At 37.4% G+C, this 22,140-nt stretch overlaps 1 protein-coding gene across 4 annotated transcripts in view; it reads left to right on the top strand.

Annotated features, from left to right (window-relative positions):
* Positions 1 to 22,140, top strand: part of gramd4a (GRAM domain containing 4a) — a 323,835-nt gene that overhangs the window by 45,578 nt on the left and 256,117 nt on the right. Inside the window, exon 2 of one of the 4 annotated variants that reach the window (XM_039761077.1) lies at positions 21,537 to 21,587. The exons of the other annotated variants lie outside the window; for them this stretch is intronic. Within the exon in view, the coding sequence (XP_039617011.1) occupies positions 21,537 to 21,587 (51 nt within the window). The remainder of the gene's footprint in view (positions 1 to 21,536; positions 21,588 to 22,140) is intronic. 4 annotated transcript variants of the gene reach the window in all.

Here is a 22,140-nt window from a genome sequence, read left to right as displayed (position 1 = left end):
TTTTATTTTTGAGTGTAAAATGTTAATGCGCCTAGTCATGTTTTGTGAAAGGTGGCCCATAGGTTTCGTGCCAGTAAAATGGCATCTGGTAAATAGCCCAAAGATTGGACACGTGAATTAACGATTCTATTTACAAATGTAGCATTTTTCAATGGAGCGAAGTAACTTTTTAAATCATTTCCAGTGCATAGAGAGACACAAATCTATAGCCTTGTTTTAATTTATTGAGTTCTGAAAGCTTGTGATGATAGTCATAAAAGTTAGTATAAGTGTTTTTGAACTATGACAAAATTCAGCTTCAGCCAGAGTCATTGGTAATCAATACAAAGGGCCTGTTTGTAAGGTTATAACTGGTAGCCTTCCATGAGTCACCTTAGGACAGAATAAAAGCTGAATGGGAAAGACTTGGAAACAGCCAGTGACCCTAGCTGCTACTGTTATGAATCAGTAATATGAGCAACATTGCCAGAAACTGTGACAAGGTTATGCTATGACTGGAGTTAAATGCAATAACAGATGGGCCATAATCTGGTTGGGTTGGTCGAGGTGGGGACGTTCAGTAGCTACAGACATAAAAGCCTTTCTCTAATAATAATAATTATGCTTTACGTTTATATAGTACATTTCACACTACTGCCCTGTGGTGGGCTGGCACCCTGCCTGGGGTTTGTTTCCTGCCTTGCGCCCTGTGTTGGCTGGGATTGGTTCCAGCAGACCCCTGTGACCCTGTAGTTGGGATATAGCGGGTTGTATAATGGATGGATGGATGGATGGATTTCACACTACCCTAATGTGTAGCATCCACCTGGATGATGTGATGGCCGCACCACACATTAGTGGTGAGAGAGAGAGAGCCAGTTAGAGACAGGGAATGATTAGGGGGCCAGAATGGGCAAATTGGTCTGGACATTGGGATACAGCCTACTCTTTATGAAGGATGTTTCGGGGTCTTTCCTGACCACAGATAGTCAGGACCTCGGTTTTATGTCTTATCTGAAGGACGGTGCCATTTTTGCAGCACTGGGGCATTGGGATCCACATTCAGACCCCCTGCCTTGCCTCACAAACACCTCTTCCAGCAGCAACCCAAGCTTTCCTAGATGGTGTCACATCCAGGTACTGGCTGGGCCAGAACACGCATAGCTTCTGGGAGATGCCGTAAAGTTTGAAACTTAAGTTTGCCAGACCTTCTCCATACGTTTGACAATGCATGCATATATAATCAGGATGAAACTAACCTATTGTTTTGGTAGGATTAAAAAAAATTCAACTCAGTGTTTGCACATTTGTAATTATGCAGAATTGCCTCTTGAGGCTTCTGTTGTATCCCTTGCAGCTATGCCACGGGCCTTTAGAAACCTTCATTGGAATGGAGGCACTGTGGTGCAGCACCTCATTGCTAATTCACAGCATGTGATCTGTGGTTTCCTCACAAAATCTAGATGGGTGTTGATTACCATGTAACTAAGTGGTGTTGCTTTTACTTTTTTGGTAATAAAACACAAGTTGTTTTTCTTGATTGTTAGTTAGTTAGTTATATGTAGTCTGTTTTAGACCCAAGTATTGCAATAGCTGGCAGTGGTATGTAGCACTCTACTTAGAAGCACTGGAATTAAGCTCAAAACAACCCCTAAAAAAGGTGCCTAAATGTTCCAGGAAACATGTCCACAGAGGTGCAATTTGTCGCTGATAATCAATGAAACCTAGTCATTGGACTTTAGAGGAACCTAGAATACCAGGGCAAAAGTAACAGTGACATGTGGAGGACATGCAGACTTCACACGATCATGACCAGTGGTGTCATTCATAAAATTTTGTGTAGATTCGAGTGTGAAAATAATTGTGCTCCAAAAACAGGAAAATACGTGCAGAAAAAAAAAAAAAAAATTTTGTAAAGACTTGTGTGTACATATTTCTGCACAATACTGTATATCCTTTTTTTTTTAAATCACAATCGTCTTGTTAATGTGTGCATGTGAACACTTGAATCTTGGCTGTTTGCTTTCCTGAAACAACTATATATGGACGATACCTGATCAGCCTTGTACATATGCAATAATGATGCTGCAGTCCTTCACTGGCTGGTAGACACCTGGAGACACTGTTAGCTGCATTCAGGAGTGTCAGGGAGCTGTCGTCAAAGTGTGCAAATTCTTTGCAACATTATAGTCTTTCTCCTCTGTGTTTTAGGGGTCAGGGAAAGGTTTAAGTTGCCAGCGTCTGAGAGGATAGACATTATCACCTGGCACATGTAATGTCATGATTGCTGTTACAATGTATAGCATAAGCCATATGAAAAACAGGGTTCATTGTATTACTTTACCAACAAGCCAGCCATCTCATACAACTCCATCAGCAAGTCCTCTGCCAAAGCAACTTTACCTGAAAATAAATGAACCTTGGGTTGACCTAGGCAATGGAGTTCTGTTTTTTTGTCTCATCTTGACGTCACAGATGACTTGTGTGTTAATTGAATGTTACTGCTTATGGTTAACAAAAGCAGCCTCATTCTTTCTAGGTGCCCTTATTGCAAATTAAGTGCTATCTCAATTGTACTAGTTACATTAGAGAACAGGCCAATGTTGCAGATTGCCTTTTTATATTACATATACTAAAAAAAACCAAACAAACCGTAAGGAAACTGAATGTAGTGCCTCGTCAGTCGGTTTATGGCTTCCAGCGCAGCTTGGGTGATGAAGCTGAAGGTTGACTGAGATATATCTGACCTGTTGTCCAGTTTCTTCTGGTAGGTACCTGTTGCCAGCAATCCATCTGTTGTTAAAACTTGGATATGAACAGGTAGAGCCCGGTTTAGGGCAGTCTTTGTTTCTAATGCTGGGCCCAATTCAGCTTAGTTTTAAGATAATGTCTCTTCGAATCCTTCATCGACGTCTGTTTGTATATTTCCATTTGCAAAGTTTTCAAGCTGCACCAGTTTATGTTGTATCAAACCATTAGGCTATTAATAGGCAATATGACATGGTATTTATGGCTTTTCTGTAAGCAGGAAGTGAATCACACCTGTGATTTTACTGCACTTTGATTTCTAGTCCTGAGAAGTGACAACAGGTAGGCTATTTAAGCTGACAAACAAAAAAAGTTATTTCAGTGCAATTACACAGCATTGGCCCTCTTAAAAGGGAACTAAAATAGCCTAAATCTGTACATCATATTCCTCACTTTTGAGGTATTAATGTTTGACACTTCAACGCACATTATGATAATGTTTCCATTATATTCATGTGAGTCGTTCTTTAGCTGGTATGGCCCCCTTTACCTACTTGATATAGGGTCATTTCCCACTTTCTTGGCTATGTTATGTACGGGTGGGTCTGAGTTAATGAAAGTTCTCTTGTCAAGTGTTGTGTGTTTTTTATGTAAAGCCCAACTTTAGTGTGGAAAGTTGCATGCGCACATTTTGAGCATCTTTGTGTGTGTATGCAAGTTTTATAAATCTGACCGCAGATCTGGATTAAAATTGACTTTCTGAAACTGTGACACAATAACATCAACTTTTGTAGCACGGTGTCTCCCCTGCACGAAAATAATAATGTATAAATTAGAACTTACAAAATGTATTGACTTTTGATAGCAAATGGGCATACATATCCTAAGAAAGTCTAAGCCTTAAAGGTATACCACAAATTTAAACAATGACCAATTTTTTCAGTTCTAAATCTTAGATGTTTGCAATCAAAAATCATTTTTAAATAAGTTTACAGCTTTGTGGTTTTCTGGCTGTGTTAAATTTCCATTTACGTCTGAATCGGCCCTAACCAAGGTTTTAATTTGAATTTTAATAAAACAAAAATGATATTTAAGAGTGGATACATTGTCCTATGGGTAGTTTGCATGATAGATTGATCCAAATGAGGTGACTTTTTTTTTTTTGAGATCAGAAATAATTTCAGTTTAGGTTCATGAACTGCACATGGTGAAAGATAATCACTATTAGCCATCTTTATATATTCAGTCTGAGGTTAAATGTGTAGTTTTTACTAAAGAATCATATTTTAACAGAGAAACCAACATGTAACCATTTATTGGTTGATATTTCAGCTAAAGGTAGTGTTGCTTAGTCTTTCCTGACATCATTGGGGACAAGATAGGAATCTGTCATGAAAGGGTTGCCTGTCCAGTTAGAGGGCACAGTCGCATACATGAAACACTCGGTTACTCTTACTGGGCACAAAACATGCCTCTGCACCAAGAAAAAGAACGAAACCTGCTTGCGCCAATAGCTTCTGGCATTATACGTTTAGGAGGAAATATGCTAGGAATTAGGGGAAATGCATTGCCTGTGCTGCTAATCAGTTTTGTGCCATATTCCTTAACATTTTCCTGCTGAACTTTAATTCTTGAAATAGTGTGACCTATTGATAAATTTATGGACAAAACAGAATGAAGCTCTGTTATTTGAAAGCAGCTTCATCACCATAAACTGCATAAAAATAGGAAGTGCATTTTATAAAAATAAGTCTGTTGAAATTACCTTTTGAAGTCTGAACCTTTTTTATATATGCACAAGGTCACAATTTCACATTGTATTAGTGAACAAGGATCTCCTGATCCTCATCCGGGTGTTTAAGTCTATGTTTGGGAAGGTGTATTAATGTATTTTCAGGCGTTTTGAATTCCAAATAAGGATGTGATGATATCAGAATATCACACCATGATTTATTGATCTAAATTATGATTTTTATTATTTTATTATTATTATTATTTGTTATTATTATTATTATATTGTTAAAATGTGGTAATTAAAAAAAAAAAAAAAAAAACACTTATCCACATTGAAATAATTCCACCACAATTTCTATTGAAACAGAACATACAATATTCTTATTTAAGAAACAAATTAATTTTCTCATATTTTAAACCAGTAGTTTTAATGTCAAATGCTAAAAACAGACATCCAAAATACTGTCCCTGTAAGTTGTGTGGTTTATGTCAGTTGCAATATCCACAAGTAAACCTACAAAATGCAGAATTTTAACAATATCTAAACACCTATATAGACCACTCAAATACGCAACTATAATATTAAAATATCACACATGTAAACAAATCAAATGAGAGGCAGTGATTTAAATCTCTTCATAAAGAAATAAAGTTCTTCTGGTCTAATCTCCTACATGTATTCAGGTTCTTTTATTAGAAATTGAAATATAGAAATGTCAACATATTTATTTTGTCTAATTTAATCTGTGACCTGACAGGGGAAAAAATGCGCCCACTGGCACGGCCTCTTTGATGGTTCACTGGTTGCTGGAATTCATAAAAGCTTCCTGACAACCATGGAAAGATGAAGTAGTTCTGATGCATGGCCTTTCCTCCACATCAGTGGATCCTCTTCTGCTTGAATGGATGGCAGTGAAAAATAACATAAATGTATAAGACTTGTAATCCAAGAAAAACTTGCATTCACTTTTGTCTGAGCAGCTACTTATTACACATATATAATTAAATTCCGCTCAGTATGTTTGAATCAAATAGCAGTGTTGGGTCAGATGGTTGTTACAGTACTATTCTTTATCCAAAAGGCCCTTTCCTTCCAAATTTCCATAAATCTTTAGTGATTGATTTATGTGTTTGGGATGACCTGAATATATTAATGGAGCCAGTCTGGAAAACTGCTAATATTAGTTTTATATCTGATAGCGCCTCTACAGTTTTTGGCCTAATATTGAGTTCTTCAGCAGTTTCTTTTCTCTTTAGTCATTCAGTGTTTTACACATGACAAGCAACCATGCACAGGTTTACAAGGAACTATAAATCTAGCTATAAATGCATAATATTCAACTATGTGCAGAGCTTGAAATTCATTTTTAAAATTCAGGCAGTGTTGCTTAATTTACTAAATTGGAGGGGATTTCAGACTTGGGGGGAGGGGTTCGAGGCTAGGCTGAAAAATCCACAGTTTAACTTACTTAGTGTTACTTTTTTTTTCTCAAAAAACATGTAAAAAGACTCCTCTTTCTACTGTAAAATGTGCAAAACACTAAAAATACAAAGTTAGAAGTTTAAAAAGTATAATAATGATACAAATAATAGTAATAATGAAATAAATAATAACAATAATAATAACTAAGGGGCTCTGCCCCCTGCTCGATTTGCTCACCAGCCCCTGGGGATGGGTGCTAGACACCCGTTATCTTGCAGTTAAGCCACAAGAATGGCGTCTGGTGTCGGGCACACCTCCATTGGAGAAAGCGATTGTATTTAAAGAGATGGTATATAAAAGAATACGTGGGGTGAGGGAGAAAGACGGTTTGGTCCTTAGTTATTATAGATAGAAAATCAGTTACTTCAGTGTTTCACTACATCTGTCAATTTAAAATCCCAATGAATAATAAAACGTAGTAAAAGTATAAGTAAAAAAGTAAAATGTAATAAAACGGGCAAGTTAGCATCGCTGAGAGTGTTACGGGGTAGTATGGAGAGAGGATATGAGCAGCAGGAGTAATGATTGGGTGAGCGGTGTGAACGGGAGTGGTCAAGGCTGAATAATGCGGACACAACGGGAAAACATTTTTAATACAATAGAGAGAGGTTGCTAATAACATATACTGTATAGTGTCAAAATCTGTCTTTTGTGTAGTATATCTTTGAATGGGAAAACTGCTTAGGTGTATGGTCATTTGCCCAACACTGTTCAGCATAATGGTTCGTCTCAACAACAACTTTTTCGATCATGTAATCTTTAAGAAATAACTTCAAGTAAGTAAGTGGATCTTGGCTGTCAACATTTACTTTTATTCAAAATGAGGTGGTGTTGGTTTATTTGAAGCAGGGTCAACAGAAAATCAAATGTGAGCGTCACTTTCAGATTCATCAGAATCATTTTCAGTTTCACTGCCTGAAGACTTCCTTGTCACCACTCATGTAAATGTCAAGAGTGGGCGACACCTGGGCTGCTGAAAAACATTTCTTACAAGATGCCATTGAGTCTAGGAGAAGATGTGTTACAATGTTGCATGGGTGAAGTTCAAGCCTGATGCTTACATAAGACATGCCTTTACCATTGCCCACATAACGCTTGGAAGTAGCGCTGTTAGCACTTTTACAGCCCATGTAATCCTCGGGTCTAACGCATACGGGAGACACATCCGTACAGTTGCCCAAGTGAAACTTCAGACCAGTGCTTTAGCACAGCCAGAGTGACGCTTGAGTCTAACACTAGGGAGGTTAAAAAGGCACTCTGATACTATTATTTCAGGCATATTTTAATGACACAACTTACTCTTTCTGATGTTTATAGATGTTTATAAAACTTTGAGTAAAGTTATCAGTCTTTCAAATAGTTTATTTCTTAGGTACAGCCTCGTGACCCAGAACTCCATGGGTCATCTGCATCAGTACATCCCAGGTAGTCACTCACCATGCTTAATGCTGCTGCTATAAAAAGCACAAAAATAAGTGTCAAACTAAGAACTGAACATGTGAACTAGTTGTAACTGCCTTGTGAATTTAGCGTTGTGTGTTTTTTTTTGTGCTGGATTGATGCCCCATCCTAGTCTCTTATCTGCCTTGCCCCGATAGACCGATCTTTATTTGCCCGGGGGAAATTTGACCTTTTACACAAGCTCTTTTAATAAGTAGGTAAATATAAATACACACAAACTGTAGTCTGTACATCAACAACAACAACAACATTTATTTATATAGCACATTCTCATACAAAAAGTAGCTCAAAGTGCTTTACATAATGAAGAAAGGAAAAATAAAAGACAGAATAAGAAATTTAAAATAAAGACAACATTAGTTAACATAGAAAAGGAGTAAGGTCTGATGGCCAGGGTGGACAGAAAAAACAAAAAAAAAAAACTTCAGACGGCTGGAGAAAAAAAAAAATAAAATCTGCAGGGGTTCCAGGCCACGGGACCGACCAATCCCCTCTGGGCATTCTACCTAACATAAATGAAATAGTCCTCTTTGTAGTTAGGGTTCTCACGGAGTCACTTGATGTTGATGGTCATACAGACTTCTGGCTTTTAATCCATTCATCATTGTTGGAACATCACGGTGCTTTGAGTAGATGGTGGTGGTGCAAGCCATCACCAAAAGGAAACAGAAAAAAGAGTAGGGGTTAGTACAGATTTTAGAGCCACCATGAATAGTTATTATAATGAGTTGGAGATATAGAGCATCAGGATTTTAATTACAGTGAAATTATGAGAAAGCCATGTTAAAGTAATATGTTTTCAGCAGTTTTTTAAAGTGCTCCACTGTATTAGCCTGGCGAATTCCTATTGACAGGCTATTCCAGATTTTAGGTGCATAACAGCAGAAGGCCGCCTCACCACTTATTTTAGGTTTTGTTCTTGGAATTCTAAGGAGACACTCATTTGAGGATCTAAGGTTACAATTTGAAATATAAGGTGCACCAGAATGACTTAACAGGAAGAAAATTAAAAAGAGAATCTCTGATTTGGCAGTTTGTCACAATAAGGCACTATGCAGACATGTTGTTGGTGAAAAGGTGCGTTTCTTAATACACTTCTGCTGAATGAGTTGTTGGCTTAAAGTACTTGGTATTAGGGGATGTGCAGCAGTGTTCATAATGGCACGTATTTTTTAATTCTCTCATTTGCTACTACCTCCAGGAGGTCCAGAGTGTGTTCTATAACTGAGCCTGCCCTTTTAATTAGCTTGTTGATTCAGCAAGCCTCTCTACACCACAGTGTAGAAAATTGCACTAGCTATCGCAGAGTTGTAGGAGATGTGAAGGTTGCCACTACTCACATTAAAGGAATGGTCTCCTAATAAAAAAGAGCCTGCTCTGCCCACCCTTATGCAGTTCCTGGGTGTTCTGAGACCAGTCCAACATGTCATTGATGTGGACTGTTAAGTATGTGTAGTAGTGCACCATCTCTACATTCATACCCTAAATAGTGACTGGTCATAGAGGCATTCTGGTGCTGTGAACGCCAATGCTGATTGCATAGGCTTTGGCTTGAGAATGTTGTTGTACTGTTTTCTAAAAACAGTTTGCAGTCAAAAACACTAACTAAATGCCATCCTCATGGACCTGAGGTATACATTAAAAAGCTTTCCTTTCTGCATTCTTCCATAAATGCTGTGCTGTTAGCAAATACAGAATTACACAAATGCAAGAATTCATAAGTAAAAATAGTCAATGAAATGGTTGGGAGAATGTGCTGTATGAAGCCAGGCATGAGATACTAATGATCATGTTGTTAAGCGTATATAATTATTCCTGTTTCTTGCCATACTTTCTACACTGAAAGTCATCTTCCCTGCAATATTGTGTGATATGTAGCAATGGCATGATACTAGAATTTTTTGTATTTGATACCAATACCAGTGAAATGTCCTCATACTCTACAGTATTTATTACCATATTAGAAAAAGAAATCCCATTCAGTGGCTGTGTATTAAAAGTACCTCCATTATTCAAATAAACAGTATTGTGCGTTTTTCTGTTACATACTATTGAATATACTGCATATACACCAGCAGGAACAAAGATTTAAATGCTGTGTATTCATCAAGTTACTCTTTGTAGGTATTACCATTTAAGTAAGTTAATAGCGGTATTCACAAATGTTAAAATACAATTCAGGGTTTGAATTTTTTTTTTTGAGTTACAGACATGGGGATTCCCCCAGTTGGGGATGGGGAGTTAATATTACAGTCTTGTGGGGATTTCAGCATAGAGTTTCTACAGAATGAAATCATCATGGACTACATGATTTATCCTACCATATGCATATTCTAAATTTACTTTCTTGACATTTTCTCTCCAGTAACTGTATTAAAAATTAAAAATCCCAAAATTGATATATTTGTACTGTTGACTTCAAGGTAATTAAGGACATTATTTATTAAACAAACTGTTTAATGCTGTCTTACAACATGCTTTTAAAATCTGATTTTTCAGAAAATCGCCATGGTAGGTTTGTAACATTTTCCATCATACCATCATAACACCTTACTGAAGAGTCAAATCGATTCAAATTTTAAATGTCACAAACTCCTGTGGTCTCATTCATAAAACTCTGCATGGATTAATAAAAAATTTGTGAAACCTGGCGTATACACTAAGGATGGGGGAAAGCCCTCGGGAGCCTCATCCCCTGAAGAGTCAAAACTATCAGAGAGCCAGTGGAGTCAGGCCTGTTGGGGATTGGAATTGGTTTGGTGTTTTTTTTTTTTTTTGTCGTGTCATGGGTATCGCAACATGCTGGTCCTTGTCCGGCTGCGGCACATCTACACGGAGGGGACCGGGGAAGCAAGCATGGGCAGAACAGTACCTCTCATGGGACGTTCTATGGCGGCCCCCATGGGTTGCAGTGGTGACTCGGATTTCCGCCCTGTTGGGATCTGTGGGGTGCTGCAACAGCTGCTGTGCCCTCTTGGGTGGGTTTTCCGCCACACCCGGAAGTGCTGGTGGAAGTAGGTCAACGAGAACCTGGAGCACTTCCGGGGGTGTTATATAAAAGGAGCCAGCAGGCACTACGGGAGCCGGAGCCAGAGTTGGGAGGAGGGAGACCAAGCTTGCTGAGGAGGAGTGTAGGAGAAAGACAAAAGAGTAAAAGTAAAGTATTGTGCAGTGTTGTGCCTTGGATTGTGTTGTGGCTTGTGGGAACGGGAAAGTTGTTACCCACAGGTAAAGAAAAACAAATTACTGTTTTTATTTTCTATCAGTGTGTCTCCTGCGTCTGTCTGTGTCGGGTTAAGCGCTGATATAATGCCATCTACTGTCATACTCTGCATGCTACCTGACCTGACTGCATTTCCCTACTTGATCAAGAATCATCATTTTCTAGTTTCTCCAAAATGTTGTGTTAGGATGGGTCAGAACTGCCATAAATATACACACTTTCTCCTATCAAGTTTTATTTTATAAATCCTGACATTTGTGTGGAAAGCTGTGTATGCATATTTCATGTCTCTTTACTTGTCCAAATCTATTCTCTTTTTTTAAACAGTTGTCCCAACTGTCAACTGTGTGAAATTGATCTTGTGAGTTTTACATTACTCCATTATTTCAGAACTCTTCTATAACAGATTTTGTTGTGCTGTTTTCAAAGTATCATAATTATCTTATATAGACTTTGTTAATGCTTAGCCTGCGTGCAAGTCCAGAATTAGAAAATAAACTAGCCTGAGTTTTTAACTATAATCGTTTAATCTTAACTCTTCAAATATATGTATGTGCTTTTACCACATTTGTCAAATTTTAGGGGTTATTCTCATGAACATTATAGTTTTGCTGTCAAAACCAAATAAATGACACAACTTTAGAGTTTGCATATAAATATTCAACAATGGGAGTATGTGCTGTTTTGACTGTCCTGGTAACTGTGTGTCTTGGCGAATTTCTGTTGACACAGTTTGTTTTATTAATAGGGTGATCTTCTTCATGGTTCAAAGCACTGGCACACTAATTTTATTTAGGTATTAGCACATGGAGAAGCTAATTTCATTGCCAGTGTAGGCAAGACAAATAGCTGCTTTGTTTGAAGCCTTACTTTCTACAGCTGCTGTTAGTGCTGTCAGTGTGTAATTGTGGATTGTGTGAATTTTCCCATTTGACCCTGAACTGTCTACACTGGTTAGAAAATGAATGGATGGTCACCTGTTAACATGCTCATTATCATAGATTGAATGTGAAGAAGTGCTGGGCGGTATGACCAAAATTCTGTATCGCGGTATTTTTCTAAATCATCCTGGTTTCACTGTATCCAACGGTGTTTTTTCCCATGCATGAGTGGATGTTAACCACATTTTCCACTGCAATTGCTGCAGTAGACTGGCTAAGAATATCCTATTCCACTGTCATGAGAATTGTACATTGTAAAAAAACATTTTAATGTGCACACAAGTATTAATACAGGTTTGCATGACCCCATAAAGTGATAGTTTTCAAGGATGTGGCACTAATGAAGAGAAGGAATCACATTGCAGGACAGTTGCAATCAAAATATTGAACCTTTTTATTGAAGACATTTTGCAAACAACTTAAGCTATAATTTTGACAACATATTTTCAACCATCCAAAGAGGCATTTAGACTTAGTAAAATATCCAGAGGTGCATGTCAGAAGATGTATTGCACTGAACATGTCTTAGAAAAGGAATAAATAGTAAATATTTTTTGTAAACCAACTACACTTTCTGTTAATGTTAACAATCTCTGTCCACTGACACGTTAAAGTGACTTTTTAAACAACTTTTACCATCTTTAAACTGCGTAATATTTAAACTAATAAATAATAATAAAATAAATTAATAGTGTAACTTCCAGTAATAATACTATTACTTCATGACTTCAAGCCCAGGTGCATTACACAGTATTTACCAAATAAAAATAAAATAAAACAAGTGCAATTTGGTGATGACATCTTTACCAACTGAACCATCATTTAGGCAAATTGCATTAATATGGACCTTGCTTCAAAAAGCTAAGCTATATATATATATATATATATATATATATATATATATAAGTAATAAAACTGCAACTTGCATTTATACTGCTATTTGTGGTATAGTCCTACAGAACTGTATTAGGGCCACAGGGAAGAAAAAAAAAACCAAAAACTACAGTGCGTCCGGAAAGTATTCACAGTGCATCACTTTTTTTCCACATTTTGTTATGTTACAGCCTTATTCAAAAATGGATTAAATTCATTTTTTCCATTTTTTTTTCATTTTTTCCTCAATTCTACACACAACACCCCCATAATGACAACTTATTTATGACAATTTATTTGGATTTAGTTACTTCCTACAGCCTAAAGTCACAAGTATAGCGCGTCTATGTGAAAACAGCAGTGTGAGATGGGGGTGGGGGTAAGGTAGGATCGTGAATGCGACTCTGAGAATGAAACTGAATAAAAAAAAAAAAACAAAAACAAAACAAAGCTAAGCTTTACAAGTAACATACACCGGCTGTTACAGACTGAAATCAAATGTATGTATTTATTCTCAGATAGTAAGAATAAAAGCAGCTCACTTCTCAAAATGGACTCGTTGGAGACCGAACCCATGAAGTTTTGATTACCAGTCAACGGTTGATACCGTTGCGCCACCAAAGCGGTCGTAGTAAATTCATGCCAATGCTGCACCCTAACGCGTGTTCTTTTTCTGTAGTTATATTTTTGAATAAAAGCACACTTGTTCTGTTATATTTGTACCTTTTGTGAAAGTGTTTCTTTGATATTTGGACTTCAGGCTTCACACATTATACACTTCATGTCTACATTTTTTTATTTTTTTTATTTTTTAAACGATGTGTTTACATAGATCGTTGTAGACACGGAACACAAATGAAGTGCATGTGTTTCAAATAACTATATAGTATTTATAGTATTTATAAAAGGTGTCCTTTTGCTTGACCTCACTCTATACAACTCTAAGCAACTGACACACAGGTAAACAGACTTGAGCTGAGAAAACTGTGCGGGGTAGGAGATGTAATAGCAGACTGCTTGCTGTTTGCTGCTTATCAACACACTTAAAGGACAAAAGACGATGACGGTGAGGTGAGAAGCGATTTAAGGTGTTGATGGATCTACGATTTTTTTTCGTAGGCTCTGGTAATTCTAGTGTTAATGTGCTACATAACTTATGACGGGGTTTGAGAAAATCTAGTAAATATTTATTTTAAGATGAAGTTTAGTTTACGATATTCTACTTTAATAACAAATTACGAGAATAAAGTCAATATGTCGAGTTTAATCTTGACAAATGGTGAGAATAAAGTCAACATGTCACACTATTACACAGTACCCAGGTACGTTACACAGTATTGAAAAAAATAAAACAAGTACAACTTGGCTTGCAATATTATCCAGTAATGTAGAAACAGTATTCACACATTTGAACATAATGGTCCACATCCGACCTTTTAAATCCAAAGTATCTCCAGACAACAGACGTGACTCCTTTTTCCAGCAAAATGTTCAAGTTTATTGTCTGCTACAGCTTCAGTTTCGGAATGTTCTCTGTCCATTTTCACCACTTAATACCTCCACTACCGCATGTACTCTGTTACATATCTGTTTTATGGTGTACCAGTGAAAAAGAGCTAATGGAGTTTTATGGTGTATTTGACCTGAAAGGGCAATGAAATGTGTTCCTGAGACGAGTTGTCTGTTTGTTAGATGGTATGTTCTGCTAATTTCCCGTGTAGGTAGAAGTCTGAAATTTGGCAGGCTTACTTACAAAAGTTGGGCAGGTTTCATTTCGAAATTCTACGCGTAATGGTCCTAACTGGAAGCTATTTTTCTACATATACTGTAATGGAGTTGACCTCAAAAGCCGTGGGGGGGTGGAGTTTCATGTGACATCATCACGCCTCCCACGTAATCACGTGAACTGACTGTCAACGCAGTACGTAGAAAACCAGGAAGAGCTCCAAAAAGCACTGAAGAAAACATGCATTATATAATTGAGAAGGCAGCGAAACAATAAGAAGCAAGCAAGTGACATATACAACCATATTCATGAGTGCTGCTACTTCGGAAACAAAGCACGGTGTAAACCTAAAGTTTAAATTAAGTTCATAGACAGGCTGCCGCTGGCGTTTGTCATGCCCACGGGTAATGCGGGATGCAAGTTTAATGAGAGGACGCAGGATATAAACGAGAGTTTTGATCACTTGATAACTAAGTTAAAATTGTAGGTGAAGGGGTGTGCTTATGCAAATTCCGAGAGACTGTGTTTGTGGGGGATTGACAGTTAAGGCGGTGGTGGAGTCACGTCATCATCTCCCCTCCCATTCACCTCATTTCGCTCTGAGCTGCGCTCCGCAGCTAACGCAGTGTTACGACTTTGTGACGCTGCCACCAAATACTCACAGAAAAATCCACAAGTTAATACACACGCTGTGTCTAGAGTTTCTCCACGCTGAATCCTCCAGGCACTACTTACAAAAGGTTACATTGACAATCGTGTTATTTTTAAAATGTTTCCTTTTCTTAGCACAAGCACAGCTGAGAAGCTTCGATGCATGTGCTCCATAACGCATTAAAAATCACGAATTTAATCACAAGCAAAGGGGAACTTCTGTCAATGCATGATTTCCTGGTACACCGATTATATTGAACAGCGCTTCGATTCATTTTACCCTCGCACCCCCTTGGTTTGAGAAGAAGTATGAAAAAATATGAGGTTAACACAGAAAAACAGATCACCAATTGAAGCTTTATGAATAATCGATTCGCCATCAATAATTGTTTTGGTAAAGCCATACTCGGTGTAATCCTCCTTCCATTTTATAATTTTTCCGCCACTAGCCATGATTAAATGAACGGTAAAAAAGTAAGAGCAAAGCGAAGGTGATTTATTCAGGCAGGCAGGCAGGCGACAGCTCAATAGCTTGAATTTGGATGTAAGTAGGTTCTATTTAGTCGCCAGAAATATCTTTGGTAGGAATGGAAGTAGAATTTAGTCTTTAAATTTCTATGGTAAAGAAAAAGTTATGCAATGATGACTACATTTAACTATATAAAGTCAAAACGTGTATATATAAAGTCATTCGCGAATATATAAAGTCAAAACTTGATTATATAAAGTCACTGTCGGAATAAATAAAGTCAAAACTTGAATATATAGCCTAAAGTCATTCCCAAATATAGAAAGTCAAAACCTGAGTATATAAAGGCAGTGACGGAATATATATAGTCAGCCGTGGAATCTATAAAGTCAAAACTTAAATATATAAAGTCAGCGTCAGAATATGCAAAGTCAGCGCTGGAATATCCATCCATTTCCCAACACGTTGAATCCGACCACAGGGTCCCGGGGGGGGGGTTCTATGGTCTGCTGGAGCCAATTCCAGCCAACACTGGGCGCAAGGCAGGAACCAACAGGGCACATGCATCATTTTCAAAACATTAACCGAACAGTGTTTTTTTAATTTATTTTTCTGAATACGTTTTTGTTAACTTAGTTCAGTTCAGAGTCGTTTCAATCAATAGATTTTGACTTTCACTTTATATATTCAGGAGTTAGTTTATATACTCCGATGTTGACTTTATATAATCAGGAATGACTTTATAAATTCCGACGCTGACTTTATATATTCAGAAAACATTTACATTGTCAATCATGTTATTATTAAAATGTTTCCTTTTCTTTTTACTTCTCCGCTGCCAAGCGCTGGTATTTTGCTATAGATATATATAGATAGAGATATATACCTGTATATATATATATATATGACAACAACACTCATATCAAAGACAAAACAATTACATTAACAATCATGTTACGTTATTTTTAAAAATTTTCCTTTTCTTTTTCATAACTTCTTTAACACACTAATTCTCCGCTGCGAAGCGCGGGTATTCTGCTAGTAATGGATAAACCATCTGCTACTGAAATGTCTTCTAAAAACATTCACTTTAAACATGTGTGAGGAGAAGACATTACATATGTCAATAATAAGAATAATCTGTTTCAAGTGGAAAAACATTATGCAAATCAGAATACATTGTGAATGAGCCACTGGCTGTATGTAGTGTCTATCACTTACAGTTAAGATGATATTGTCAAAGTAAATATGGGGCTGAAAGAACTGGCAACTTTGTCTATGAAAAACTGTAGAATGTTCATTTGAGCTAAACAGCGTGGTGTCACAGCTAGGGCTGAAACTAATGATTATTTTGGTAGTCGACTAATCGTTCAATTTATTTTTCAATTAGTCGATTAGTTACGATTATTTCAGGCCTGACTATTTTGATTCCTGCGGCCTGTGGTTGCTTATCCTGTTCTGGGCTCCAGTGTGTGTCTTACCTCATCTGCTCACGTCTGTCCACCTGTGAATGTCACCCTGATGTCTCTGCATTAACACGATTAAAATTAATAATAATCAAATTAAAATAACAACCAGTGAAATATATGAATTTGAAAATAATCAGATGTTTTTATATTGGTGTGACCATCACAGTAAAAAAGAAATACATTAAACAATATAAACTAAAGTACACATGGTCTTTAAACAAAAAAATTACATTTAACCAAAAAATACATTGTTAAAACTGAAATGTTTTTCATATTTTAGTAATAAATGACAAAATGTAGACATAAACTATATAATGTGTAAAGCCCGAAGTGCAAAGATTAAATAAAGACTGTGGTGGATGGCTGGCCATTTATCCCGGCCAATACCCCCAAGCCACCAGGTGGAGCCCTCCTTGCAGTATGGAGGTCCCCAGAAGACCAGCAGGGCATCATGGCCACTAGGGGATGCTGCAGGGAGGAATAATGAGTATTTCCCTACGCCCTGGAAGCACACGTGGACAGGAGGAATGACGTGCTTCCGGGGTGAAGAAAAGAACTTGTACCTGGCCCGGAAGTGATTGAGAGTCACATGGACTGGGGATGGAGAGCACTTCTGAGTCAGGAGATATAAAAGGACTATGGGAGCTCCCAGACAGCGAGCTGAGCTGGGTGGAAGGGTGGCAACGTGTTTGGGAGTGGAGGATTGTTTATTGTTTGTGATTAGTGAGTATTGTATGAGTATTGTGGAGGAGAGGGTGCTTTGTGCACTGTGGCAATTTAATAAAGTCAACAACTGGACTTTTACCAGGTGTCTGGAGTCGTGGACAGGTGTTCAAGGGAGCGAGAGCGCTCCCTATCTACCACAACACTTTCACAAAAGGTTCAAGGATGATACAATAGCTTCCGTGGTGCAGTGGTAGGAATTGCTGGCTTATAATCGAGTCCTCAGTTCGATCCTGACTGCCTCATATATTTACCGTTTTGAGTAGTGAGTTGCTCTTATCTTCTTACATAATACGCTACCGTGGCTGTTCGTTTGTCTGTCCAGGATTTTAAATCGTCTGTAGCTCGCAAACCATTTCAACTATTGACCTGACATTTGGTACACATATACTACGTGACATCTGCTATCCGCTTTCATGGTGATGATTTTTATTACTCTCTTTATTTTTATTTTATTTTATTGTAGAATCAACTCTTGGCAGCGCGCGGCTGTGCGGCGCATGCATATGTGCATCGTTTTCATTTCCTACCACCTTCGCCGTCACTTCCCCTACCTCTTCGTATCTTTGATTATTCTTGAGGCAGACTGAAGACTTAAGTGCCAGCTTAAGTGAAAAATTAAGAAAAACGTACTAAGTAATTGCAACACAAAAACTAACGTAATCAGTTTTAACGCGAAAAGATGCTGACGAAAGAAGAGAAGCAGAAGGCCACTAGGGTGGAGAAAAGAAGAGCTGCTCAGGAAGCAGTAAGCGCATCAACCTCTGAGCAAACGAATGCTAAACAGAAACAGAGAAAGAATATTTAAATTATGAGTATAGTTATTGTTTAGGTATTTTAGACTTACTTTACATTGTTCAGGTACCCATTTGCTTTATCATTCCAACCGTACCCCCATTACCATGTCTATCGAGGTGATCACCATCGATCAAAGAACTGTCACTTACCGAGTGGTTTCCATGCCCAGAGATGGCACCTGCCTTTTCCATTCTCTTTGTTACATATTGCACGGCCATATCAGGCTCACTCTTGATATCCGGAGGAACATTGTGTCTTATGTATTGAATGACTGGGACAGGTACAAGATGTGGACTGATGACGGTACAAGAGATAATTATACTACACAGGAGCACTATAAGAGTGAAATGCTTAAGCCCTTCATCTATGGTTCTGCATGTGAGTTGATGGCTGCCGGTGAATTGTTCGGTTGTCGCTTTCAAGTGTACCGAAATGGCCAAATATTTTACACCTTTTGACAACCGCCAATGCCTCTTAAACATCTTGGACTCACAGGTGACGATTTCAATAGTGGACACTTTGATGTTTATGAATGTTTAAACTCTCAAAAGCTGGATGTGAAGTTATCGATGAAACCGGTTGTATGCTTACAACGCTTGACAGATGCCGAATGTCTCTTCAACACAAGTCCTAAAAATACTGCCGTAATTGAAACAAACCATGAAGCTCAAACCGATTATGACAGCAGCAATCCAAGCTGTGAGATTTGAAACAAGATTACTGTTCACATGGCCAGCTGTATGTTGCATGCTCAAGAGTAAACTCGGTGCACAGCTTGGTCATATTACAACCGGAGGGCCGAACTCACAACGTGGTATACAAAGAGATCCTTAACAAATAATTATTGGTATATTTTCCCTCAGTTTAAAAAGGTTTAATTTTCTCTTATTAAAAATTTTAAGGCAGTACTTCGCCGCTGCGAAGTGCGGGTATTTTGCTAGTTTGAAATAATTCTGTAACAGTTGGAATAGTTTGGCCATTCTGTGCACCATTCTACTAACATGGCTGCTTTAGTGTAGTTAAGACATCGCTAATGGAAGAATTAGAAGAGAGCGCGTATTTACAGGTAACTGGCTTCTAAGTCGATTTTGAATTCCAACAGCTATCCTCTTGGAGCTGTGTGCTGAACTGGTGCCGTCTTTACAAAGGCAGACTTTGAGGAATTGTGCAGGAGCTTTTCAACTTGAACTTGCTGACTGATCAGGTATTTCACAATCCTCACAGAGTCATGCCATGCCAGCTGTATAGGATGGTATTATCTGCTTGTTATCCAGATATGCAAGATTTCCTTACACTGTGGTTAAAGTGGCAGACATAAAAGCTCAATTCACAGCAATGCCCGGTTTTGCAAATGTAATCGGAGTGGTCAACTGCACACACATTTCTATTGCAATGATGCCGGAGAAGTTACATCAGCCAGGGATGAATTGCCAAAAGAATGAGCCGACGTTACATACTATATAGCTGGAAAACCTAGAAAAACTGCAGCTTTGCATAGTTGCAGGTGCTTTTTCCAACTAGTGTGGCAAAATGTAAGCAGTCCTTTTAAGTATAGCGAGTCACCTCAAAGCAAAGAGCAGAGAATTGATCCATTGTGGTGCTTGGTGCCATTACTACGCTATAAAGTTACCTTCAGATAATGAATTTGCTTATATATAAACAGAAAGCATTTCCACTCTATTAATGTGCTGTAGTGCACAGAAAGTGTGTTGCAGTGTGCAAGCATGTACTTGAACAGATACACTATCGGAGAGCATTGTAACTTCATTTGAATGTAATTAGCAGAATGTAAAAACAAGTAAACCGCAGCATTTATTTTTTAACCAATTCGTTTAATATATGGTCAGTATCACATAGTTCATCCCTTATATTCCTTACTTCATTGGTCACATCTCTTACAGCACCCACCATTGCATTTTGTGACTCCAGAATAGAGTGCTTCAGCACACAGCCAGATTGCCTCCCAGCGGTTTCCGAGGTAAAGGTGTGTGTGCAGCCTCTGCCCAAAGACATACTCGGCACAGCAGCACCATCTCTGCCTGATCCATCGCACCGGGGTCAGTTTTTACAATATTGTCTAAAACAGAATAAACAGACAGTGGGCTATGACTCGCCTTTTCACATTGACTGTGATATCTGACTACTTCTTTTTTTCTTTTGGGCACTTTGCAACTTTCTGAACTTAAACTTTCCAGTGTCTCTGCCAAGTATTTGTTTTTTATACCACTGCGTAAACTAACGGATGGCACAGTTTTCCTTCGCACTTTGCTTTCACTGATCTTTTTTTTTTTTTTCTTTGCATTTTGAAAATGTATATATGTATATATATATATATATATGTATATATATGTATATATATGTATATATATATATGTATATGTATGTATATATATATGTATGTATATATATATGTATATGTATATATATATGTATGTATATATATATGTATATGTATATATATGTGTGTATGTATATATATATATATATGTATATATATGTGTGTGTATATATATATATATATATATATATATATATATATGTGTATGTGTGTATATGTATATATATGTGTATATATATATATATGTGTATATATATATGTGTGTATATATATGTGTGTATGTGTGTATTGAGGGATGATTGTTTTTCTCCCTGCCAGCTTTATGTGGCTTGCTCCAAAGTGAGTTCACCTTGCTTGCTATTCATTCTGAAACCTGGAGGTGCTACATCTTATGTTGTATACAGAGAAGTATTGTATTTGTATTTGAAGTATTGTATACAGCGTAGACTTGGCACATAATCAAAAACTGAAATAAAATTGCGTCCATATCTTTATATCGGAAAATTTATTAACAGATGTTTGTGAGGAAAGCCATTGGTATTAGCTAGTAAAATTAGGGGCACCTAAATAAAGAAATAACACATTTTTAAACTTATTTAATTTACTCAATAAACAAAGATATCTGTCACCAACTGGCATGTGCAATTAATTGCTGTTAGGTAACAACCCGGTTAAAAGGATAATTGGAGTTTTCTGATTGACAATGATAGGTCTAAATACATCCAGTCCTGCCTTAACCTTGCCTTGTTTTAACCATTATAATTTAAGTCAAACTGCAAGCACATAATGTGAAAATCAAAGGAATTCACTAGGAACTTCGGAAACAACGGTCAATATGTCAATGTGGGAATTGTTACACCTAATCACGGTGATGGTCATGATCTCTAAATATTATAGTAATGGTGTTTTTTTTTTCCAAGGAGTATGAAGCCTGCCGAAATTACTCCAAGGGTGCAGTGTACAATCAAACAGTAAGCCACAAACTATACTAAGAAATACCCAAAGAACCCCAAAGTTCTTTTGACTCAAAGTCCATGTTAATGACTCTACATTCAGAAAAATATTAGGCAGAAATGGGCCTTAATAGTGAATAGCAAGGTATAAACTACTGGTAACCAAGAAGAAAATATAGTAGGAAGTGTTTGGTTGCAGTCATTGCAGCTAAAAGTGGACAACCAGTTATTAAGAGCAAGGGGTAATTACTTACAGTGCTAGTTAGTGTTGAATAATAACTTTGTTCAATAAATAAATAAAAAGTGTGCTATTTGTTACCTCGTACAGTATTTAATTTTGGTTAATGCCCTGAAAACATTCATTGGCAAAAATAAACAGTAATAGATAAAGTCAGGAGAAGGACAATTATTTTCTCATTGCACTATACATAAACTAGTAAAATCTGAATGCATCAGATTTGTTTATTTAGTAAAGGTGTTCCTTTTTACTGTCGTCTAAAGTAGTTAAAGTGACCTCATTTTACATGAAACTGACACCTATAATGTGCTATTTATATCGTTGTCAGGGGAT

Source organism: Polypterus senegalus, chromosome 8, assembly GCF_016835505.1.
Source record: "Polypterus senegalus isolate Bchr_013 chromosome 8, ASM1683550v1, whole genome shotgun sequence".
Taxonomy (NCBI): Eukaryota; Metazoa; Chordata; class Cladistia; order Polypteriformes; family Polypteridae; genus Polypterus; species Polypterus senegalus.
This window is presented reverse-complemented; position numbering and strand designations above follow the sequence as displayed.